This window comes from Strix uralensis, chromosome 6, assembly GCF_047716275.1.
Source record: "Strix uralensis isolate ZFMK-TIS-50842 chromosome 6, bStrUra1, whole genome shotgun sequence".
NCBI lineage: Eukaryota > Metazoa > Chordata > Aves > Strigiformes > Strigidae > Strix > Strix uralensis.
Genome location: NC_133977.1, coordinates 18148763 through 18175495, shown reverse-complemented (window position 1 = coordinate 18175495; position 26733 = coordinate 18148763). Strand labels below are relative to the sequence as shown.

The window sequence follows — 26733 nt, the reverse complement described above, 5'->3', positions numbered from 1 at the left end:
CCAAGTCCTAAGCCCTGCAGATATGAGCTGCTGGAGTACAAATTAAGGCTAGAAATACACACTGTAGTTTCTCTAAATTTTTTAACCATTCAGCTGTAAAATAGGAGGACTCTTCAGTCTGCAAATGATAGTAATAAGAGTTACTTTATGAAGACAACAGAGTAAACAGTATTTGAAAAAAATGTTTCTTTAACCAGTAATTTTCATGAGACCACTGATCTCTGATGAGAGGTGACTGAACAACATACTACAGGAGAGTTTCAGTGTCTCTGGTTCCTACTTAAACAACTAGGAGAGTAACTGCAACGTAGAATTACATTGTGAGCACAATCTTTGTAAGTACAAGCTCTTACAAATCCCTCAACACATAATGTTAGTAACTTCTCAAAAAGAATGTTTCTTTCAGAAGCCTAAATGAAACAACATGTAGGGAGAGGAAACAAGAGCTAATCATTCATCTCATAACTATCTATTTTCTACACTTTCTTGACCTTTTGAAGAGTAAGATTTATATTGGGGAAAATTACTCATGGCATATGCATTGCTAGACATGGTCTCTGAATAAAATCACTAATGACTGTCATTCTTCTGTAATTACAGGGACAGGGCTCATATATGGCTCTACACATCTGAATAAATGGATAGTTAGATGGATATATAATTTGATGGCAATTTTAATTAGGAAGGGAAATAAATTGGGCTATGTATTGCACCATACAAACTATGCTTATCACAAATTCTTAGAATCCAATATTCAACTCATTTCATAGTTTGTAACTTTTGTTAACTTTTATTTATACGTCAACTATAAAATATAGTATTTCCATTATAATTCCATCGGTTGCATATATATGTATATATACACAATATTGTGGACTCTGTGAAATACATCTAATTGTTCACCTTTTACTTGCTGACTGTGAAAAAATGTCTTTAAAATAACCTAAATAAAGCAAATGTATACATTGAGACATAAAAGCATCAAACTGTTCTTATCAGTAATTCTACTTACTATTTACAAAATGCATATATAGATATATATATATAATTTTACTAAATGTAGCAAAAAGAATCTTCAGCAGTAGTAGAACTTGTACACATTAACCAGAAGTACTAACAGCACTTCAGTACTTACATTACAATAATAGCTGAAATTTTCTATTTCACCCAATGAGAACTAGTTTTCGATTGGCCACCACTGTATTTTTTTACATGGATCTTGTTGTTTTTATGTCAAGCCATTTTGCAGCTAGTTTCCTGGGCCCTGGTCTATTGATGTACATCACTGCAGTGAATGCATCAAGTAAATCACAGAGCCCTTATATGCCTGTCCTTGCCGTTACTACTTCTGGTGCTCAGAACTTAACCACAAGAAAGGTTGACTCTTCAAGCAGATGTATTATAACATCGCTCTGATGCAATCACTGAGCATTATAACATCATCATTTCTTTAAATAAATTATACAATACAACATTGTTTATAATTACTGGGAAAAAAATGTAAGAGTCTGAAGTGTATATTCAGAACACTTTTATTCCTCAGTGTTAATATTACTGCTATTTTAATTTATACCTACTTAGAACTGAAAACTTTCAAAAGCTTCAGTAAAATCAGTGAATCAATAGGAAGTTATTGGTGTGTGGATTTTGCCTAATGAAAGTTATTATTTCCTGGATAAATGGAAAATATATTTATAAATTCTGCATTCTGTAATTCTACTGTTATGCAGACTTCTTGCTCTAACTTGCCACTTTATGAATCACTGGTGAATAGGTAAATTATTATTATAGGTGATTAATCAGGATGCCTTAATATGTAAACTTTTACATAAATTAAAAAATGCCATTGGATAAATTAATAACCAAAAACCAAGTGACCATATTTGTCAAACACAAGGTTAGAACGTTTGCCTTAGCAAATATTTGGAGTTGACTGACTGCAAGATTCATAACTTCATCCTCCAAATCAACCAGAGATCGGAGATGGTGGGCATTCAGTTTGTATTTTAAAGCTACATAGTTGTTCCACAACGTCAACCTTAAAGTAAAGTAAAACTCTGCTGAGATCAATCCCATTCAACTGAAAGGCATGAACTCCAATATCCTAGTTGAATTAAATAAATGTTAAGATACCAAGGCATACACTTTAATTCTTTCTTCCCTAAAGCTATCAACACATAAAAATGCTAATAAACAAAACAAAAAAGCTGTAATACAATATGCCCCAGAAAGTACTTTTTTTCAACACAAAGCCAGAATTTCAGGGTTACATACACTTATTTTGCTCATATGTCATTAGTCTATTAAGTAGATGCAATACAAGGAAGAGATAGGCGTGGGAAGGAGAGGGGGAGGCTTGGGTTATTTAATTCTATTCATTCCGTGAGTGGAACTCCCATTGACAGTTGTGGGAATAAGTGAGATATGGCCCATGGCATTTCAGCTTAGCAATCAATTAATATTGCAGTCATAGTAACTAATAACCTGATCTTCTTGTCACAGTACTGTGTTTTTTGCCAAGAATAATTTTTCAAAATTCATGTAGTGATAATTTCTAGCTCTCTTTTCATTTAATCAGAATTTTAAATATAGTAATGGACTAGTCAGAAGTATATTTCTTTTCCCTTAGGAATATATCAGATGTACTATGGAGGAGAAGAAAGAAAGAAAATGAAAAAAATCTAAAATTAGATAATGGTAATGGGGAAAAAAATCCATCAGTGCTCATCAGTCATGCTGCCTAACAGAGGTGGTGAAAGATTTCCAGAAGAGTGATTGAGAAGGAGGTATTAGCTCTTTACCATTTAGTGAATTAATCAAGTTAATGATCAACCCCTTAAGAGTGAATTGATCAAAGTCCTATTCTAGGTTTACAATGCAGAAGGCAATGAATTTATAGTCCAAATAGCCAATTCACATTTTTTTCAATTATTTCTGAATGAGCATGAATCAGTATATTCAATCAATATTTCCATCCTCTATAGTCCACTACAATTTCCACTAACATTGGATTCTCTTGACTCCCACGGAGGATAAACAAATTGCAAAAATGATTGAGGTGCATTTTTAGTACATAAAGGTCTTTCTAAAGGAAACTATTAATTTATCAACACATTGTAATCTTAAAATTTAGCACATTCTCAGAAGAATTGTCCTCATATTAAGAACTACCAATTGATTACAATAAATAGAAAATACTCTGGATGAAATACAGTTATTACAACAGCAGATAAGTAATAGAGTAAGGACCATTGTTACTGGAAACATTCACTTGTTGATATGTACTGCCAATTCAGAAATACAGACATACATACTGAAGACCATCAACAATCTCAAAATTCAGGTCAGGATATTGATGATTTAAAAATATCATTTTCAGGAGTACAGCTGTGAGCAAATGTATTTTCTTTTTTTTAATTCAATTGCTTTAATGTTGCATCCTGGAAGCTCTATAGGGCAGGGACTATCTCAGGGCATGACTCAAATAAATTAAGAGCAATAACTTTGAGATAGAAAAATTCAATAACTTTGGAAAAGGGATGCAGGTCATTTATTAAATATCCTGAATTGAATAGTTTTAGTCAGAATTTAACAGATTTTAAGTGGGTTTTTTTTTAATATAACTTTGATGCTGTTGTAAGCTTCCCTCTCAGAAAAAGCCTTTGGCTTAGTACAGAAGATTTGAAAGGCTTATCTTAAGCTTTTATAAGGATGGAATACACTGAATTAATCTCAACACAATAAGCTTTTTCTCAATAGCAGCTTTTACAGAAGTATCATTTGTAGATTCCCTTAATGGATGAACTGAATGATTTACTTCAAATGTTATATTTGTTGCTGACACAGCAACTTCAGGCGAAGTACATTTAACCATGGGTTTGCTACAGAGGTCAGTGATACACACAGCAAACTTGACTATTCAAGGTTATGATATAACTTCATGCTTAAATAATTGCCACTTCAAATCTCTCCTCAACTAAGTCAACTCAGAGAGGAATCATATAGACTGCATTTTTCATCTGGCAAATAATTAGCAAATAGGGTATCCCGTTCCACTTGTTTTATCCTTGTGCCATTAGGCAGATTATTTTCTTTAATATTCCTAGATTTTTTTAAAAAAAGCTAATTTTGAGGAGTAGTATTGTCAAAATAAATTACTGAATGCCCCACTGTTCCGTGAATGAAACAGTTACCTTCATGTAGAAATGAACAAATTAATCTGTCTTTTCAGGTAGAGAGATTGGGAAGATTTGCCGGTGTGACCATCTCTGCTGGTTACCCTGAGTGCATAATGGTGTTTGAATTAGCACAATCTCTTCCATAACCAGAGCTTTACAGTCAGTGAAATTACGTGATTCACTAAGTCAGCTTGATGCTGTATGCTACGGGTGGAACAGAATGCAAATGGTTCTGTAATGACAAGCAACAAACCTGCTGTCAGATGCTATGATGGTTTTAGCTGGGTTAGAGTTAATTTTCTTCACAGTAGCTAGTATGGGGCCACGTTTTGGATTTGTGCTGGAAACAGTGTTAATACAGAGATGTTTTAGTTATTGCTGAGCAGTGCTTGCACAGAGTCAAGGCCTGTTCTGCTTCTCACACTGCCCCAACAGCAAGTAGGCTGGGGGTGCACAAGAAGCTGGGAGGGGACACAGCCAGGACAGCTGACCCCAACTGACCAAAGGGATATTCCATACCATATGATGTCATGCTCAGCATATAAACCTGAGGGAAGAAGAAGGAAGGGGGGGACATTCAGAGTTATGGTGTTTATCTTCCCAAGTAACCATTGCGTATGATGGAGCCCTGCTTTCCTGGAGATGGCTGAACACCCATCTGCCAATGGGAAGTGGTGAATTAATTCCTTGTTTTGCTTTGCTTGTGTGCACAGCTTTTGCTTTACCTATTAAACTGTCTTTATCTCAACCCACAAGTTTTCTCACTTTTACTCTTCCAATTCTCTCCCCATCCCACTGGGGGGACTAACCGAGCAGCTGCGTGGTGCTTAGTTGCCCGCTGGGGTTAAACCACGACAGACACTTAGCAGCAGCTGATGTAGCACTAGCTTAGAGCCTTGCAATGCTCATACTAAAATAGGGCTTGTGAAAATGAAATAATACAAGAAACATAAAAGATGGAGCCTTCACTGACTTTTGCTCTCATTTAAAATACAGAGAAGCCGCTAAACCTATATTGGCTAGAAGAAAGAAAGCACAGGGGTATCATATAAGTATGCCAGTTCATTATTTTTTTAGATATTAATTACTTAGCCTAAGATGGAGCAGCTGCCATGGACTCAGCTTCTATTGCAGTACTGAAAAACTTGAAAACGGAACTGCCTTCTTCAGCTTGCAAACATAACCAAAACTGCATACTGAAAGCTGCCCAAGAACAGGCTATGCCGACCATTCCTCACCTCAGGATCTTCTGGAAATAGGAGAATTTCATCAGTTGCTGGGCTGTTGCTAAGCGCCATTCACACTTCCACAACACACAGCTCTGTGAGCACCAGCCTCTCCTTTCTTCTTCCTTAGACTCCATGAGACAAAGATACACACATGCATGTTTCTATCACAAATACTTCTGTGGTGCACTTTAAGGGTCACACAGAAGTTTGGCAAGATGAAATGATGAAACTCTTTCTCTTGCAAATGACATGATCACAGTTTAAATTATTTCCTTTTTGTCCAAATTTGAAGACATGTTTGTCCCTGCTGTAAGCTCAGAAACCACAGAAATATTTGGTGCATTACTGGAGTAGTACACTGGAAATTCAGTACGGTCCAAGGTGTTTATTACAACAGCAGTCACAAAGTTTGGATTTAATGACCTCCTTCTACTTAACGTTATACATATCAGAATGTGCACTTTTTTTTAAATAAGAGCTTTTTCTCAAGAAGAACTGTGTTTACCATTACAATATAATCAAAATACCTTCACTATTTCCAGAGTTCTCATGCAAATTTATATTGTTATAACACCACTTACCCTTAATGAGATTTCCTTTTGCTTCATGAATGTAGCAATAACCTTTGTTATTTTGTCTTGTTGAATCGAAGATCCTCAAAGCAATTACCAGCTATGTACAACAGATCTACTTCTTACATTACTGAAACACAGTCTCTTCTAAGTCAAAAGTTCTCAAGAGGTTAGAGCCTTTTAAAAAGGGCATTATACAACCTAAACCAAACTAAAACCAACATATGGAATTGAAACTGCACAGATAAATATCCTCCTGAAATCAAGCATATTTTCTAAAATGTTAAGGCATTTAAAAAATGTAGAAGACCATGATTGGAAGAAAATATTCTGATTTTATCCAGAACAACTGAAAAATGTTCTCTGCAAGAAGTTGGGGGGTTTTTTTGTTTTATTTGGCATTGGAATACATATTTATTTTTTTAATCTTGTAATTTCCATCTAGATTTTATTTGATTTATTTTCTTCTCAGTTAGCAGGAATAAAGAGGTGTGTTTATAAGGAACAGAACAGCTGTTATGACTGAATTATCAGGCTGTATTTATTTCCTGTTTGACTTGAAATATTCTTCTTCTACTACCTTGAGCCAAGTGGCAGGTACTAATGGAGAAAATTCTACAAGATTTGTCAGAATTATTTATAACATCTATTGAGTAAGTTTGAACTTCTTCCACAGAGGAGATCTGCTGAGGGGCTGGAACTGTGAGAGTTTGACTGATAATTTTCAGCTGAGAGTGAACCTCTGCTTCAGCTACCAGAGACCTAGATCTCTTTCAAGGAAGTGTTTAGAGCAGCTTATAATTATTCAGCACTGAGAGATGCACCAGTCCTAAAAAGGGCTTGTTAAACAAACTTATTAATTGACATGGAGCCACAGAAAATTAAGCTCATAGGTAAGCAGCACTTACGTATGTCTGATTTCTCAATGCTTTCCAACTTTCCATCAGCTCAGAACCTTTTGACAGTCATTGCTCCAAACCAATTTTTTGTAATTTTGGAAGGTTACCCCTACTGCCTATCCCTGTTTCTAATGAGTCTACTCTCAGAAGTCCATAAATAAAACCTTTTGTGTTATTTCTCTGTCTTTTCCCCAACCCATCTGCATATAGTTTGAGAAAGAGCATGTATGGAAATGAGTATCTGTAGACAGTTTAAAAAAATGCTATCTTATGCTCAGATAAAAGGCTATAGTGTAGCACAACAGAGAAGTAGACGAAAGGAAAGTACGAGGGCCTGAGAAAAATACTTCATACTCTGCTAAAGGGTTTGAATTCTACAGCCATTTCCAGCTGATTGTTGCACTATAAAAAAAAGGCTCAAGGTGCCATCAGCTTACATGTCTCTGTGCACACACAATTTTCTAGAATGATACAGGCTTTCCAATCAACTCAAATGAAGTAACAATATACAAGAAAAAAAGGGGTATCTCCTACTGTAAGAAATTGGAACTGATCACTGAAAAAAGCTCAGGGTTATAAAGAAAGAAGTGGTTTTGCTAGATTAATGACTGAGATTTAAGTTTTAAGTAGCACAAATGTTCCCCAGAGCTGTGGAACAGGCCAGGCTCTTTCTCAGTCCTTAGCTACTATTGAACATGCTCTGTGAGATACCTCATACTTGGATCTCTTTATTTACCTCAGTTTTGATTTTTCTTTTTGCTTTTTTCATCTCTGTGCTTGTGAAGAATTGCAGAAGGTCCTCCTGCAATAGGTGTGGGACCACTGGTGGGACCATTTTACTATGCTGTTTAATAGGATGTCATAACAGACAAATTAGTTAGGACAATGCTCCTAACCAACCCTCTGTTAGTTGCTATTCCTAATCTAAATGTAGAGATATTTAAGAGGGATTTCTCTCAGATGGTATTGATGTCTGTCTCCCAGAAAGGTGGGAAGGAAGAGAACACTGCAAACAGGATTCAGTTTTAGGTGGCTGGTTGAAGCTGATGTCTTCCTCTGCTTCGATATGTAAGCAATGGGTCAGTAAATTCATCAGGACAAAATCCAAGGCTCTAGCATGGGTTTAAAATAGAAAGCATGGGTATTTTCATGTGAGTTGCCAAAACTCTGTACTGACTTTGGTCCTAAGCCTGCAATACTTTGTACCTTGTAGAACCAGGCATCATTAAATTTTCTATCTTATAAGCCAAATGTCAGGAACTATTATATCCTGTAAAGCATGCAACTTCCTTCTGGGATTTAGTTAATAAAAGTAATCTGTACTCGGATTATTTTCTCACTGCATTACTTGGTGTATTAATTGTTATTGCTCTATACTATAGAAATTACTTTTATCCATACAGCAATTCATACATAAGAAACTTACTGAAATAATTTGAACTTTGCGATGTATAAAACTGCAAGTTCAGGCTCAGCAGGAATAAGGCATTCTGCTTATGATCTAAACTATTATTTCTAATCTACTAATGAGTTCAGTTAACTCAGTTCCAGACTCCCAACAGCGGTAGCTCTGTGCACGACAAAGAACCTGTATTCTTTGGTGGGAACGAGGACAAATGTAACCACACAAGCTAATTCCAGCCTCCATTGCCATTTGACTCAATGATACACTGCTTTTGTTCCGTAAGGATTAGCTTCCCAGAAGCTGAAGAGACCTTCTTTGTGTGTTTATCTTTAAATGTTTTAGTGCAGATTTACACTACAGAATATTGGTCATGCTATTTAAAATGTGATTATCTTTTCAGTTTGCCATGCCAAAGAGTTTACTATGAAAGTACCAGTGGTGACTACAGTCTCTCCCTGCCACACAACAAATATCTTAATTTACAAGTTGTTTTTAATGGGGAAGTGTCAAAATTTAAAACAGCACTATACATAATATTGTCCAACTAAGAAACGGAGGCTCAGTTTATATTTTTAGCATAAATTTAATACAAACACCACTAGGTTAAAAAAATGCATTACTCTGAGTCTGAATTTCATGGAGAGTGCATTAGTCCAAGGAAGAGAAATTAAAACCAAAATGAAGAATATGACATATAAAACGCAAACCACTAAAGTAAGAGAATAAAAGTTGAAAAGTAGGTTTCATTAAAGTAATTTCAATTTCAACTGTTACTTATAGTGTATCATGGGCACGAAAATTTGTTTTATATGTCTACATACATATACTTCAGAAATATAGCTACAGAAAGATATACCATATGCTTAATGCATATTTATATAAGGAATGCTACCAACATTTGGTAGATTTACAAACTCTGAGGTTGCATAGGAGAACAGAAGTATTCAATAAATGAAAGCAAAACAAGAAACCTGTCTCAGGTATTTCCTTTCTGACTTAGTACAGTGAAAAATCAGACTGTTCTGCAAATATTGGATGCAATAAATAAGATTAAACATTGTTGTGCATCAAGCTAGGGAAGAGCAAAAGCTTAATCCATATACTGAAGTAGAATTTTTGAAAATAAAGTCACCATTATGAGGTCATAATGCCCCTAGGATTAAGAAAATAGCCTGAGAACTATGAAAATCTTACAAACCACTATAAAATTATATATGTGTATTTTTATTTGGGCAGTTCAATAATCTTGCTATCAAGTCCTATGAGGGCAATTAGCTTATTTAAAGATTTTCTTACAGCAAAAATAATGCACCTGTTGCTGCCAAAGCCTATGGATTTTCAGGTGTACCAGTTTTCTGTGTATGAAATGTCTGTTACTTGATGCTCCCACACAGAGGCAGAAAGACTGGATTCCTCATTGTAATGATACTATTAATTTCCACAGAAGCCACCTCAGTTTAGAAACAGAGTAAATCTCACACTATTTTCATTGTCCTGGTGCTACTATTCAGAAAGAGCTATGAATACTATATCCATTTAATCACAGTGTTTGAGAGGTGTATGGAAGGAATAATGAGTGGTTTATGCCCTTTTCCCCTATGCAGCCTTAACACAGCTCCCATGGTTATTAATGCAAAATAAATGCTTAAGCTCCAACCACTGGTGGTGACACCGTATCACGTAATAGAGGGGAGAGAGTGGCATATTAACTACTAATATTTTAAAATATTTAATTTAAATTCATTCAGTTTTCTAACAAAGCCCAGGTCCCCTGGAAGTCACATAAAATGGTTTTCCCAAGTCTGCTCAGTTAAACTTAATTTAACTGAATCTGTAAACATCTTCATAACACATGTGAGCCCTCTTGAAGCCACTGAGGTCCCTAATGCTTTTCAAGTTGTCTTGGGATTGCTAGCAATACTGTTGAAAGTGTCCCTAAGAACTATATTACAGATGGGAGGCTGCTCAGGAAATTCTTCCCTGTTACCACAGTTTTGTCAGCTTTTTACAGAACTGGACATGCATACACTCTGAGAGCAGGTCACCAGTATAAGTGATCTGAAAAACAGACCACTGATACCAGCTTCATTTGCTATTGTTTTCATTCTTCTGTTTTCAAATGGGTAGGCTTTCTAGTGTCCAATAGTAGATGCTCCAAATTCCCAGCTGGCAAGGATTGGTGTGTGAATCACATGCATCAAAGGAAAAGAAACAGGAAAAAGTTAGAGCAGTACTTTAAGCACTGTATCAAATATGCAGATTTGCAAGGGTGGGGGGACACAGAGAGAGAGAGAGAGTTAGACCCATGAAATAATCAGTATGATGGCAGAATTCTTAAATGTAGTATGGAACCAAGACATACACTCGATGTTCCAGCAGTATTGTAGAAGTTTTGGCAGACATCTCTACAAGACCATGCTGTTTAGAAAAGATCTTAAAAAGGCCAGCACACTGAAATAAAAACTGTGAGTTAGCTAGTTAACTTCAATATAGTACATATCTTAAAATTCTTTCAAGAAGCCAAATACTTACAACTTCTAATTTAATTGGAGCCAATCCACATTAAAGATGATTGCCAACAATACTGCCAGTAACAATAATCATAAACAAAGCATCAAACATTATAAAATAAATCACAGCTTTTCATGAATTTATGTATTTACAGGCCAGATTATAATATTCTGACTCATCTCCGAGAGCATTTCATTCCAAAACAGCCCATTTTTTTCATTGATACAGTCCTCAGCATGATTATCTGTATGTGGCCTGTGAGGGAAAGAAAATTCATCCTTCAGAAAATTCTTATGACTTTACACTGTAGAGATGAGAACTAGGCAAACTCTCCAGACAATGGTTACATCTGACCTTTGGAATCATACTTGCTTTAACCTTGTCACTAAAAGATCTAAGAGCCACATACAATTCTTCTGATGTGCAGAGACCTTCATGTCAGTTACAATTGCATGCAAAGACTAAATTTCTAAAATGTGATTCCCAACATCCTTTCCTTTTTTTTTCCCCTCAGACTTACCTGGTTTCATCAATATAAACTGCCTCCAGCACAGATGCTGCATATTCAATATTCTTTTTTAAATCCACCACATTAATATCACCCTTCTCCAGCTGCTTTACCAAGCATCTTAATCTGTGAAAAAGAAAATAAAAATGTCAGTGTATTGCGTATATCAAATTTTAGTGACTGCATTTTCTATTTGAAATATTGGAACCAACACAATAGCCAATGTAGAGGCAAGAGATCATCACTGCATCTCTTTTAGAAAAATACGGGTTTAGAACACACATAACAATGACCAGTTGTATGTTTTTACAGCTTGCTAAAGTTGTAAGATCTATTAAGAAAAGGACTATACTCTCCAGTAAGTTGCTACCACCAGAGTGATTTCATATTAATTTCTGAAATTACTATTATGCCTGAGTCTCTAATTTTGCTTAAATAATAAATCTTTGCAAGTTGTCTTACTATAATTTTTCTGTACTTAGAACGTTGATTATAATTTTTTAATATACACTATATACTGATTTTGCTTCATTTAAACATCTTTACTTTTTATTTAGGCCTCCAGTATGTTTTTGCTGCGGAATTTGTATTTCTTATTAGTGTGAGCTAATGTGGAGATCCATTGTTTCTGAGTTTACAGAAAATTCACCATTATATCAGATGAAAGGTGATGCCTATAGCATTAGAAAAATCCAAATATTTTCCCAAGTGTGATTTTACTTTTAGTTTTGAGAACTTTCTTTTACATTACAAACATGGATACGCCCAAAGGGGATTTTTGTAATGCTTCAGCTCATGCCTCTGTAGCAATATACTTATACAGATAAACTCCCTGAATACCAGATTTTTCCTAAACTCTCTGATGAGGAGAACACTTCTGACAGTGCTCAACTTAACCATACAGAGTAGTCACAGCAGTGGAGTGAAATGAAAACCTTATCAGTAACTGTGTAGGGCTGGGATTAAATGGACGCTTAAAGAAGTATGGGTATTTTCCTTCTTTCTATGCTATATCTCCAAGTTGAAATAATCTACAGTTTTGTATCATGCAAGATAAAGACTTCTGTAATTAAAGATACGTCATTATTTTAACATAGCTTTCATGAAATAATCATTTTTATGTGTATGAAATGTGAAAAAATTGTGACACAAGAATTTAGTTTAAAAGTGGATTAAAATTGAGTCAGCACTAAGCTGAATCTACTTTCAGAAAAAAATCGTATTTATGATATGAAAGAGCATATACAAAAATATACATTATATAATAATGTGTTATACACACTATATTATTTTTATTTGGACCTAATTAAAATGTATTAATTGAAAAATGCAGTGATATTCAAAACAAATTCCTCATAAACTCAGAAAGTACTCTTCTGTCATAAAACCACTTTCATGGTTTTTCTTTATATTTCTTTGACCTAAGTATAATTATGTCCAAGCCTGCAAGGATAATTTTAGCAAAGGGAGTTTTAAGATCAGCCTCCTCAGTTTTCCAAAGTCTTAATTCAATTCAAATTCAACAGAACATAACACAAATAAGGCTCTTGGCAACCATATTGGTATTTTACATAGTGCATTGCATATCAATAGAATGGAAAATTTAGTGTTAAAAAATTTTCCCAGAGAAGTGAGGTGGGTGGATGAAATACTGCGAGAGCACATCTTCTACACAGAAATAACCTTATGCATGGGGAGGCAGTTCCAGTACATAACTCCTACCACTTTAGAGGTACTCATAGACTAAAGAAGTTAATTCATAGACACTCATGTTGCAGTACCCAGCACACCCTCTGTAACTCTCCTGGGATGTGTGCTCCTCAGTAATGCACACCAACACACATACAACCTCTCCTGAGCACCAACGCCCAAATGCCTGGGTGAGTCCAGCAGCAGCATCATCACTGCTTGCAAATAGCCATAGGGTGGTTCTACCACTTGCACTGCTCCCTCCGTGTTTGACAGAGCATGTTCCCAAATCACACTTTCCAAAGTAGAAGCATAAATGAAGTTAAAAATGCAACACTTCACAGCAAGGGACCAGGCTATGGTAGAACAATATTATCTCAAAATGACTTCAAATCCTACAATTTTCAGTGGTTCTATGTTTTCTCAGGGCACAGACGAGATGACAGATATGTGGAATCATTTTTACGCTTGTAGGAGGAAAGGAATCCCTGAGGGAACCTTTAAGCCACAGTGACCTTGCAATATCTCGCTGCATAGGTGGCAGTCAGTTTGCCCTGTAGTTTTAGTTTATATTCTAGGAGGAATGCTGAACACAATAACAAACCAGGCCACTTGGAAAAGCTGCTCAGGCAGAGTTAAAGTGATTCTGAAGAGGTTACAGAATCACAAAAGGACAAAAAACTTATAATTCAGTGATGACCAGTGACCTTGTCATCTCATGCATCCATGCTTTGTGGAGATGTCCTCAAGAGTGTCTGTAGCTGACCCAGTGCAGATCTATCATAGAACCACAGGATAATTTTGGTTGGAAGGGACCTCCACCTTACCCAAGCTCTTGCTCAAAGCAGGGCCATCTTCAAAGTTAGGTATAACTTCAAAGTTAAATCCAACTTCTGGGAGGCATTTCCACTCAAGTTCTGAATGCATGGAGATTTCATAAACTCTCTGGGAAACCAGTTTCGATGTTTAACCAGCCTCACGGTGGATTAATTTTTCCCCAATATCTGACTGGAATGTCCTTTGCAGCAACTTGTGCCCAGTGGCCCCCAACCTTTGCTGTGCCCATCCAAGAAAAATCTGGCTCTACCTACGGAACTACTTCCCACTAGGAAGCTGAACACAGCAATAAAATCCTTCCATAGTGCTGCTGATCAGACACTTGTCAGGTGATAATCATGACGTCTACCCCAGAAGTTAGAACAATGGACTTCCAGCGCTGCAAAATTAAGTGGGTTATAATGATATATGAATGATCTGAATATACTCAAAATATTATGCATTAAAGTGAAATAGCCACAGAGTTTAAGAGCTGACATTTCAGTAATGAAACTAACATTTTAGTAAAGAATAAATATGTCAATTTGTAAGACAAACCAACAAGTGCTAAAATACTCATAGCCCAGCATTCCATAAGACAAAGAAAATCGTAAAAAGGACAAGGAAACGTAACAAAAAAGAATTATTATTCCAGCTGTATTGAGCAGGACTTTTATTTATTTGTTTGTTTTCTTCTAATTAAGTGTGATAAATTGAAAACAAACATGAGAAATACCATTAGAAAACCTGAAATGCTACTTAAAATTGGAGCTAATTGTATTACCCTGCCTGTGAACTGTGCTACTATGAAATAATAGACAGCAACAAGAAAAAACTGGAGGGGCTATTTTGTGAAGTAGAAAAATGGACAATCTGAACTGTTTTAAGGTGCAAAGTAAGTGGTATGCAGAGTTAATATGACACAACATGACAGAAAGAGATTTTTAGAGAAAAATAAACAGATCATTTGTCTCAGGAGAACTGAAAACTGCATTTTAAAACCAGCAGCCCTGGTTTGTAAGGGAAAAAGAGACATCTGCAATTAATAAAGGGAGTGGGTGGAGACCCATATTCTGTCATATTGGGTAAACACCATTAACAGCGCTGTGGTATTAAAAGTTTTTATAGACCATCCAAATGTGCTCTGCTCCTAGCTATCTTTAACAGTGCTGTCTGTGAGGTTACCAGGACCAGTATTTTCCCGTTCCTCACCTCCCCGTGCAGCTGAGCCTATGTCCAACTGTGGGCAATAAGCTTTGAGGCCCACCCAGCAACACAGGCTAACCAGGAGAAAACGAGGATTTTACTAGGAGCTGAAGTAACATGGTCTCGATTAACAGTATCAAAATCACAACACAGTTGTTCCCTCCTTCCTCATTAAAATTCTCCCATGTTTGAGTTAAAGTCTCAAGAAATCTACTGTAACTTTTACAGGTTGTAAAAGAAGATAAGGATTCAGTGATTAAAAAAGACTTTTTGCAATGTCATCATCAGAAAATGTGTTCTTCTATAGAACCAAGCAAAGTTCAACAAGAGAAATATGTTTGGAAATACTGAATAATTGTCCTAACCACAGATTAAAAAAATAACAAAGAGAGGTGTCAGAGGTGGGATTACTTAAGAAAGGAGATTGTAAGGTAGAGAATCAGAGGAGTTGGACAAATTCAGTTTCAGATTTTAAGATGTTAAATAAATCACATTTTAAATAAATTACCAGTAATTGCTGAGAATAAGTGAAAGGTTCAGCTTAACAGTCTTCAAGAACCAGAAGAGGAAAATTCAGCCTGAAGTTAGCTTCTGAACCTGAGAAAAAGACCCTGTGTCTGCTTTCCCAAAGACTGCCTTTATCTGTCATCGGAGTCTCCTCACCACCGAGTGCTGCAAAGAAACAGCTTTCTAACTTACACATCTGGACTTCACTTAAACTGTTTTGGAAACTTTGTACAAAAAAAGCTGGCTTTTGCCACAGATCCTATTAAAGGGGAAGTGAAATAAACTGTAAAAAGTAAACTGTAAACTAACCCTGCTTCCTATTATATTTTGAAATTAATGGAAGTCACTGTAGAAGATGGGCAATGAATAAATGGATAATTCTTTGAAAATAATAAACACATGCTAATGCTAATTACAGAGAAATAGTTAATATTCAGTAATCACAATGCCAGTTTAAAAATTATCTGTGTTAAGTCAAATCCAATTACAAATTGTAAATCATTATGTTCCCATGAAGTAGTTGAGAAAAGCCTAGCTGCATGCCAAATGTATTAATTCCTTGAAAAGATTATAAGCAAATACTGACAATGTGTTAAAAAGTTTAAGGACAGAAAAAAAGATTATTTTCTGTGAACAACTGTTATATGTTTTATTTGGACTATTTAATATTGAATAGGAACATTAAATGGATAATTGTAATCTTTATTATACAAGTGATTTGACCCTCTAAATGAACATTACAAACTAAGAATGGGATGATATGTAATGTGAAATTAAAAGCAAAGAGGAGAATAACCATATTCTGACAGGAGAATAACCATATTCTGGTTAGTCACAGTTTAAACACTACTAGTTTTTAAAAACTTTGGGGAAGTGGGAAATTTTCCTCTAAAACTATTTAGAATTAAAACTGGAAACCAGTTTTTCTAGGTGTAATGATTCTTGTAATAATCAGTTGAATAATTTTCTCAACCTGTAGAAAGCATTGCTCACCCAGTAGTTCATCAGCTTTCAAAGTTGCATCCTGAGTCAAATATGAACACTCTAGAAAAGGACTAATATCCAGCAATTCCAAATAATTAACAATGGGAAGTTCAGCTCATCTATTATAATCCCAGAATCCAAGTTGTTTTACATACCTACACATTTGAGATTCAGGAAAATATTTGAATTAGGAGAAATCCAAAATGGGAATAGCAAAATTTCATCTTGGAAAAGTCACAACAAATAAAACACATAACTATTTCACTTGGATTCCAAAATTCCCTACATAAATTGCCCAAATACCAATTATTTTTACGTGAATTGGTATAATTTTAATTCTACACTTCTCTACTAGGAACATGCATGTATAAAATAAACCTTTATCTGAATACGTCATTCCATCCAATACATACTTTAAAATAATCTGGATCTGAAAGAAAAAACAAATTTTAATAAAAAAATCAACCATGCTCTCACTTTTTCAAGTAAAAAATTACAGTATATGGATTACTAGAAATCTTTTATTATGACAAAGGATATAATTCCTTTTTTGTGTTTTCTGCAAGATGGAAGAAAAATACTGACTAGGAAAAAGGAAAATCCCAGATACAGTTGTAATATTTGTAATACATGGTTCTAAAAGACTAGACCTGATCATACAAATGGATGAGAGATTCTAGAAAAATACCCAGAATATGTTAATAAATATTCAGGAGTGATCCCTTTGGGTAGCCACTCCTGTTCCCCTGCTTCTACCTGCAGTTACAAAGTTGCCAACTAACATGGCTACCCTTTAGTTCAAGGTTTTTTACATTACGGTAGGGAATAACATGCTGATACAGGGACATCCTGCCAGTCAAGGCAAGGCCAGCATATCAGTGGAGAGCAAGGACTAGAACCGACAGCTCTTGACTCAGAGCTTGATGTGCATTTTGCTTCCCTAAAATCATAAAAAATGCAGTTTCAAATGCAGTTACCTAATATTTCTTCTAATTAGAGGTACTGTCTCTCCATAAATTCTGGTACTGAGAAATGCAATAAAGATATAGCACATTTTCAGTGCTGCAAATGTGTTTCATGAAATTACTTCTAAGTCACTGCTGTGTCTGAGCATATGCACAGGAAGCTTTGTGGTTGCTAAGGGTTTCACGAATCACATTCATTTCATGATTATTTTAAGCATATGAGTGGTACACAGTGATCTGTAATTATGATTCAGTCATTAGAAAATAAATATTGAATACACTGGTAATGCAGCCAACATTTTGATATACCAAAACTTCAATCCCATATTGAAGAATTAAAATAGAAGTTGTGCAGCTATATAACACACACTGAAATTTACACTTTCTTAATGATAAAACTCTGCATTTTCATGGTGATAGAATTGCCTTGTCTCTTTAAATATTGATCATATTTAAGCAAGGTGATGTTGTTTTCCTTCAGACAGGTGTTGTCTATTAGGCTTCAACTCATTTTACCTTACTTATCCTATAAATTTATTATTTAGCTGTATAAATATTATCCTTTGGGTCTCATCCAATAACAGCTTCAAGTATGTTTAAAGGCTTAATCAAAATTTAGTCAAAATTGCTAAGTTTTCTTTAGCACCTAACTGAAATCACAGAAAGCCATGGTGTCTTAACATGGTTTCCATCTGAAACCATAAACTGTTCCAAGCTCTCTAAAGTATTTTTGAATTTTTGTATAATTCTCAACAAACCTGATCAAACAAATTGCAAGTGCCTGAGAAGCCTTAGTGTCTTGACCTCAGTAACACTAAAGGTCTGCTATTTTCAGCTCTGTAACCTTTCACCATCATCATCATCATTGCTACCTGCTGCTCTGGAGAGACATCTCAGAGGAGAAGGCTCATCTGAAATCCTGTTGCTGCTGCTCTTCCCTGCTGTTTCTCTCACCTCCCTCCGTTACTCATCCTTCCCCAAAAGTAACTTTCACCATTATAGCCAATGCATGTCATCAGCACAAATTCCCATACATGTGAACTTCTCTCATATTCCTTTGTGCACACCCAAGATACAGAATGAAACCTATTTCAGCCAAGCTTTAAGTGTCTTTCAAACTTTTGTCTCACTTCTGCTAATGAACCATCACCAGTGTAATTTTTTTCCTCTGTTCAATTGCTTTCCAAGTTGAAGATTAATGAAAAAATTCTCAAACTTCAAATTACTTACTATGTACATACATTCAGGTGTTTTATCTCTCTTCTGTTAGACCCAACAAGTAGCAAACTAGTCTTTCTTACCCTAAACTCTGTAACTGTTTTTATTGCCTCAATATCATTTCCATTATCTGATATTCCCATTTCAAAATCAATCCATAAAATCAAAGACAAATAATGTACTACCTATAAGACTGATTTGTAAATTGCAAATTATCCTTCTAATGGCTTTTGCTGAATATTTATTTTTGTCTGAAGATTGACATTTGATCTATAAGGTTCCCCTGTTATAGAGTGCTATATAGAGTGCTAGCTAAAGTTATTTCATCTTGAAGTTGACAAATACTTGAACGGTCTATGTGTCTCAAAGCCTTCATCACAATCTAGCTAAATTCACTATCAACAACAAGCTGGGAAATCAAATGTAAACTCATCACCTGCCAAAAATCATGCCTGAAGATGATGGAAGACTTTCAGCGTATCTTTCTTGCTGGAGATAATGCAATAAACACACAGAAAAGGCACATAGTCCTTATTCCAGATAGCCATTTTAAAAGCTTATTTTTTTTCTGCAGACAGCAGCTTTGAGCACAGTGATCGAAGAAGCTGCTAAAAGGCAGAAGTTAAGCCTCTAAATCCTGCAAAGCAGTCCCCTCCATTATTTAGAAAAAAATTATTCCATGGCAGAAGCAGGATATTTCTAAATAGACCATCTCACACTCACATTTGAGTGTTGCTCTACATTCCAGCAAGAAACTTGTATCCAAACCTCTGTGCCACTGGAAATTACCAGAGGAGCACAGGCCTGGCACATCTCACTGTCTGCGCTTCAGAGGAACTCTCTTAGCCCTACCTCACAGCTCCCACTCATCATAACTGCATTTCCCATACTTCTAAGAAAGATCATGACCTACTTCTGCCCCAGGAATGGCCATGGGAGATCATGGAAGTCATGGGAGATGCTTGCTGTTTTAAGTTCCTGCTAGAAGGCATTTCTCCAGACGACAGTATTATGCCCCAATCCCTCTCCCCTTCACATGAGCCAAACTGTTTTAATATGACCGCGGTGCACTAAATATTTGATCACACAACCCTGTAAATGGAGTCTCTCTTGTCAGCAACTAGATAAATTTAATGGTCTGAAAATGTTTGTGTTCTCCCTTTTATGTTCCCTCTGCTGCCTAGTACTAATAGAAACTACATGTTGCTTTCTACTCTTGAAACTCATAGATGAGATAGTATCTTCCCATGCAGTGGTATCTTATCAACTTATCAATTATCACAGAATGATAAGGATTTGGAAATGGATCTTTCATTACTTTTTCTTTTATTCTGTCTCTCCTCTCATTCACCCTGAAGTCATTGGTATACCCATCCTGAATCAACATGTTAAATATCTCCTTCAATTCTTGGGACCAGAAAATCTGGATTGAAGAATGTTGATATTCATCCTTTGAAAACAGCATGCAAAGAGGTAGAAAGTCCATTTAGAAACATTAAGAACAAGCTATCATATACAAAGTCAGCTGATGTTCTTTCAATTAAGAATGCATTAACCAGAACTGGTAACTTTGTACTGAAAATATTTTCTAGGATACTACTAAGAAAATATGTTGCTGTCATTGTGAAGGCTTTTGAAAGTCTTTTTGGTGCAATTTCTGCAGTTGTTAAGCACAGAAGACTGGTAAGTGTTTGGCACTAAAAATAACATCATTGCCTAATGATCAAAGAATCTTCATCTATGACACTTACCACGAGTATCCTTCCCCCTACTTGATAAAGTCACATGTGAGCAAACAACCCAGGAGATGTCCTTCATTGTCATTAAAATAAATGACACTTTGATCTGTGATTTCTCTGTGGAATCAAACTATATTAAATACTATATATTCTGTATATAATTAATATTTTGATTTCCCCAAGATAGAAATTAGACCCAGGACAGCATTTCTTTGCTGCATACCACAGATCAACGTACATAAATGTGGCCAAACCTTTACAGTTAACACTTCCAGCAACTTTTAAATTTGTTTCATTAATACTTACAGATTTTTTGAGACATCAAGCTGTAGAATCTGAGTCCTGGTAAGTAATATAGGTCCTCTGTGCTTATTTACAAATTATTTTATATTTATTTCTGACCTGTTGACTTCCAAGGCCAGAGCATGAAATATAGTACTGTTTGGTTGCTTAGTATGCAATCTTCCATTCCATTTCTCTCAACATACCTACAACTTATCACTGATGTTATATTAAGTCAACAGAGGTTACAGAAGGACCTATGTGAAAATATATTACAGAAGAAAAGTTTTCTGAAATGTCATCCCCTTGTATTCAGTCTAAGAACAGGGTCAGATGTGGTTCCCCAGCTATCTTTCTGTGCCCCATGCTATCTCCTTTTTTCTAGAAATTATTGTCCCCCCGTATCTGACAGCACAAGTGTGTGTGTAACAATATGTCTTTCAATCTGACACTGCCAAAACAATCTGATTCACCTTCAAGATATTTTACAGTAAGGGGATTTCTACTGAATTCTTTCCACAGAACAAGATTAGGGGTCATGTGTCTGTGTAGTTATGCTATCAGATGAATCAGGGTAGTTGGTTCAGTTGGCCTGACAGGTCAACATAACAACCAACATAACAACCAAGATAATTCTATTTCAATCCAAGCTCTAACCTGTCATTTGGTTTAGAAGTCCTACATTCCTACTTATAATTAAACTTAAACACTTGAAGTACCAGAATATAAAAGTTATACTTTCAATATATAATCACACCTTCCAGATGGAATGACAGAGCCAATTTATCTTGAATTTTGTATTTAAATAGTATCATAGGTTCTGAGGAACAAAGTACAGATCTCTATTTGTTGGGATAAAATTGTGAAATGTAAAAAATACAAATATTTGCATTATGAACTATTATGGACTACTGAATAAAATATTAAAATAATTTAAGAGTTGTCCTAATCTGCCTAAAATGTATAAAAAATACCACAGCCTTAATTCAACTGTCTTTTTCACTGAATAATTAACAGCTTCAACAAATCTATTTTCACTAAAAGAATTTTTCATTCAAAAGACAGAGCAAGACATAAATGCTTTAGCACAACAGCTGTAGTAATTACAGTACAATTTTGCTGTAAAATCATTAGCATCTGAAGAAAGGATATAGTACATGTAATATATATGACAATGTAAAAATATGAATAGGGCTTTTATTTAAAATTGCAATACTGCAATTAAAATGAAGAAAAAAGAAAAAATTTTGAGATGCTAGAATCCAGCACTCTATGTTATGTGTGAAACTAACTTCTGGCATTTGGAATTGTTAAAAATAAATGTTCTGCTGAAGAATTGCCAAATCAAAGTACTTCAAAGTAGGTCTTGGTAATGAGAAGTAGAACATTAGAAAAGCTTAAAGACACTTGAGAGCTGTATAAATGTTTAAAAGAGGAAAGAATCAAGCGGGTGAACTTCTCCCCTATATTCTTTAAGAATGATATAAATAGGATGAAATGTAACATGGCCATTCTTATTTACACGTGTAAGTTTGATCTAGGACTTGCCTACATCAGAAACTAAATTTGAATTAAGGTTAGGTAAGAAACTGAATTTTCATAGCTTCCAATTTGTTGATGTTCCAGGTTTGAAGTGGAGCATCCCTCAGAAGGTATAGTCCAGAATCTCTTACCAAAAGTGTTACTTTTGTCCTGTTTTGTTTAAACTGAGAAAATGTAGCATAGACTGTAATTCACCTCCAAGATATTATTTTAATCTTCTGTTGCTCACCATATATGTAGCCTGTTTATATACACTTTACACATATTATAAGCAGACTAGATTGAAAATTCAGAACCCAGTGCTCATAATGATCACAACAGTCAGAGAACATTCATGATCAGAATAACATGGAAGTTACATTTGTTCATCAAGAATTTCACTGCATACAACATTTTACTTAACATTTCTGTATTTCCAGGTGAAAGAGAACATAACACAAAAGATGTCTCTCAGCCCAAGCAGATTACAGAATGTATCATGTTTTCTACAGAAGAGATGCATTTCTGGTTTTGTTTTAGAAAGAATGTTCTTTAATTAATTATCACCCAGTTCTAAGGAGTCACACCATTATACAGCTGGCCCTGTTAATTAAAGCATCAGATCCAGCATCTTTTCCTAAGGCAAAATACATGGACTGTGTCTTATAAAGCACCTCTTGTGCTTTTATTGCAAAAAACCACTAAAAATATTTCTCAGACTTTCTGTCCAACACAATGACCAACCTTCTTAGTTGCTTAATGATACACTGCTCCACTACTTTCTAAAAAAAATCCTACACTGATTTCAAAATGAACCAGATAACTAAATTCATCCAGCTATATTTAATTACTTGTGAAATTGCTTAGAAATGTTCTGTTTGTTATCTACAAAAAAACTATACCAGAAAAAGCTTTCAACTCGAAAATTACTGGGCTTCCTAGGCAAGCAGTGGTTTATAAGAAAATTTCAAAACCAGCTTTTAATAACATAAAATTCAGTTCTTAATGTCTGTGCCTTTCTAGGACTGAGAAATTAAAATCTGAATTCTTCAAGGTGATGACAGTACGACATCCTTAAATACACTCCTCTAGGGACATGAAATCTAACCTGAAAAGTTCAGCTCTCTTATGGTCATGACTAACATAATCACTAAATTGTGCTTCATTTTTCATAGTTTTACTGAATGAATCACTATCCTTCAGTCTCTCTGCAAAGCCTTGACATTCTTTTCAATTAAGAACCTGTCTACATTTTAATTTCAAAATAGAAAACTAGTAAATTCTTGATTCAATATTATATAATGATGTTTATTTACACATTTACTAAGGATTTAGGAAAAGCTTGTGTGTATAAAAAAAATCAAAATAGGCAGTAAAACAGTTTGGTAGAAAGTGTAACTACATGCTGTGATTTGCCTGTCATTCTCAAACAATACATTGGTTTGTTTTCCATTTCTTTTCAGATTCTCCTATTGCAGTATATTTTTTATTGGAATTTATTTTGAGATAAAATTATCCACTTAAATCTAAAATAACATTACTCAGAGAAGTAAGCCAGTAGTTTGCCCAAGAAAAACAAACCAGCTATTAAAGTTTTAGGAATTAATCCAGGCACTGATCACAAGGGTGTGCTTACCTGAAGACCATAGAGAAATACTACAGCATAGTATACAGCAGTTAAATTTCATAAAATTAATGCAAATGAGAAAGTGCCTTGTTCAGTAGTCTCCTATCAATATATTCCTTTCACCTTCAGATATCTACATAATGTCTTGAGCATGCAATGCAGGACTTTCTTGAATGAATAATGGTGAAAGGAAAACTAAGTGCAATGCTAATTAACAGTTCAGTTCTGGTGATTCTGGCTTTGCATGTGTGCCTTGATCAAGCAAACCACAAAAATAAGAGCTCAGGGTTAATGAGAGTGGTTACAGCCTGTTTGATTGTGATCACTGGGATAAAAATTCTCTAAGATTTTATTGCCATTACAGATTGAGAATAGTCACATTACAGTGCAATTTAACTCTGGAAAGATAATGTGAAAAGGACAGCAAATCAGATGGATATCACCTTTTTAGGGGGCCAGCACCCTTTCCTAGGTCAGCAAATGACAGTAACTGCTAAAGACTGTCTATGTGCTTATATGGCTTGAATACCAGGGTCAGGACCCTGGTTGGCTATCCGCTGTGTAATGTGCAGTAACACTATATTTGACCATACTAGGAAGTGAGTCTTCTAGGTCATTTTATATCTATCTCAGCTCATTATTTCTGTGGGTTTTGGGGTTTTCTTAATGTCATATTTTATGATTACTGATGACTAGGAATTCAATTGTAAGGAACATTAGAGGAACTTGTGGACTGTAAGTGTTTTTTAAATTGATTTGAGGATGCAATTCTGAAAGATGTGTGAGAGATTTCAGTGTTAACAGTGGCCAGAGATTTCCATTTCGTGCAGTGATACACACACAAAGAAAGAGAAAGAAAAAACCCAACCACATTTCTTACCATTGCGAGGATACACCTCAAAAAAAAAAAAAAAATATGGAAAAGCAAAAAGATTGCAAAAACACTCAGCTGAAAGGTAAACACATAGCTGGAAACTTTGCTCCATCTTATTAAAAACTTTCTAGTGCCAAAGTTGTTACAGGTATTCCTACATATAAATAAATTAAATACATATTGAAGTATAAAAGGTGGACTCACCATGAGGCTGGGGGATCAAATCAAGCAATGAAGAGAACTAAATCTAGCTTTTTAACATCTAAGGCAAATGCAACAGTTGTTAAAAGATGGATTTGCTTCCTTTTTAGGAAACCCGTGTTGAAATGCCCGATTGATTAACTGAGAGTATGCAAGAAAGTCAGGTTAAAGCCCTCCTCTACCATAATCAGCCAAGGAATATGAATGAAATGTGAACAAGCCAGAGTAGAGACACTGACATTCAATACAGTAACTAAAGTAGCAAAAATGTTTATGTATTTTTATGAAGAAACTTGCCCAAGGCTCAATAATGTGAAATTAAAGTGAGATATGTGGGAACAGCTAACAGTTATGTAAAAGCAGGTGTATGTGCACCCAAAAGAAAAAGGTATGATCTATGGCATAAATGTTTGGAGAAAAAAGGACTATGAGTATTTTGTATCATTTTTCTATTAATCTTCAGTTTTTATTAATTTTGAAATTTACTGTCTGACAAATGTGATTCTAACTTTCCAAGATCAGCATGTATCTTAAAATACTGCTAATATTATACTGTTGGATACATGTTAATGTATTTTACATGAAGAATAAATGTAAGTAAAATCAATGTAATAATTTTCCTCCTGTAGATCCTAGATCAGGTATTAAAGAAAGGCATGTTTATTAAAGTGAATCAGATATAATGTGAAGTTAATCCAGGGGGTAATTTAAAATATGCTTTGCCATAAAACAGCTGTTTTCTACTCTTATTTTCAAAATGTACTTGTATATAAATACTTGTTTAAACTTTTCATTTGCTATGATTATTATTTTGAGGTCGCGTCAGCTGCATTTAGTTTAAATTTTAATCCAGAATAGTTAATCTCAGACACTTTTCTGGAATACTCTTACTAAAGTTCAAATGGAAGCACCATTAAACAAACAAACACAAAACAACAGAGTAAGATATTCCTACAGTACGAAGAAACAAATCTTCTCAAAATTGATCTCACCAAATGACAATAACTCTTGAAGAGGATTATTCAAAAGAAGATCTAATTATTTTGTGCTAACAGAGTTGCAGGTGCTCACTCAACCACAGCTGTTCTGCTAGATTCTGGTATACTGAAAAAAGAGATCTTGACACCTCAAACCACAAACATGATTACAGAAATGACATCAAAATTTACTAAACTTTCATGACCTCATTTATACTATGTAGTTGTCTGACATGGATTTCAATTTTTTTTTTTTTCAGTAGGAGAAATTAATTAATTCCACTCAGAGGCAGAATAGCTTGACGTACAGATACATATTTGATCATAGACTGATGTGAGCACCCAAATCTGAAAATATATAATTTAATCATGGGAATAATTACTTTGTGAGGTGAATTTCTGAGTTTTACCCCTGTGGCTTATCACCTCTGGTTACAACCAGACTGTCCTAACATTTTAAGGCTGAAAATCTCAGCTGCATTTCTTTTTCATTAATTACATTAACCTCACAAGTCTAACTGCATTGTGCACCTACAGACCATTTTCTTTCAGAAGCCTGTGAAAGCTACTGAGTAAAACAATTCAATTTTTTTCAAACACCAGTACTGATTGTTCAATTTAGCCCAAAGATACACAAATACAAGTGCAAAGATTACCACAATAAGAATTGTATCTTTTCCTCTGCTTTGCCATTCATCTTTCCATTCATTCCAGCTTAACTCCACTTCTGACAGAACACAGGCTCTTCCCTGCTCTCTCCATGTATTCCTGCCAGGGCTCACGGATGCCTGCTGTCCACTTTCATGTTCTAGTTGTGATTCTTAA

The 26733-nt window shown here is 35.1% G+C and overlaps 1 protein-coding gene across 3 annotated transcripts in view; it reads right to left on the bottom strand.

Annotated features, from left to right (window-relative positions):
* The window catches only part of PDE1A (phosphodiesterase 1A), a 162788-nt gene that overhangs the window by 51763 nt on the left and 84292 nt on the right, over window positions 1-26733 (bottom strand). For 2 of the 3 annotated variants that reach the window (XM_074873049.1, XM_074873050.1), the window contains exon 2: window positions 11315-11428. In XM_074873049.1, the coding sequence (XP_074729150.1) occupies window positions 11315-11428 (114 nt within the window). Of the gene's footprint in view, window positions 1-5416; window positions 5467-11314; window positions 11429-26733 lie in introns of those variants that run through there. The other variant, XM_074873051.1, reaches the window with a different exon arrangement.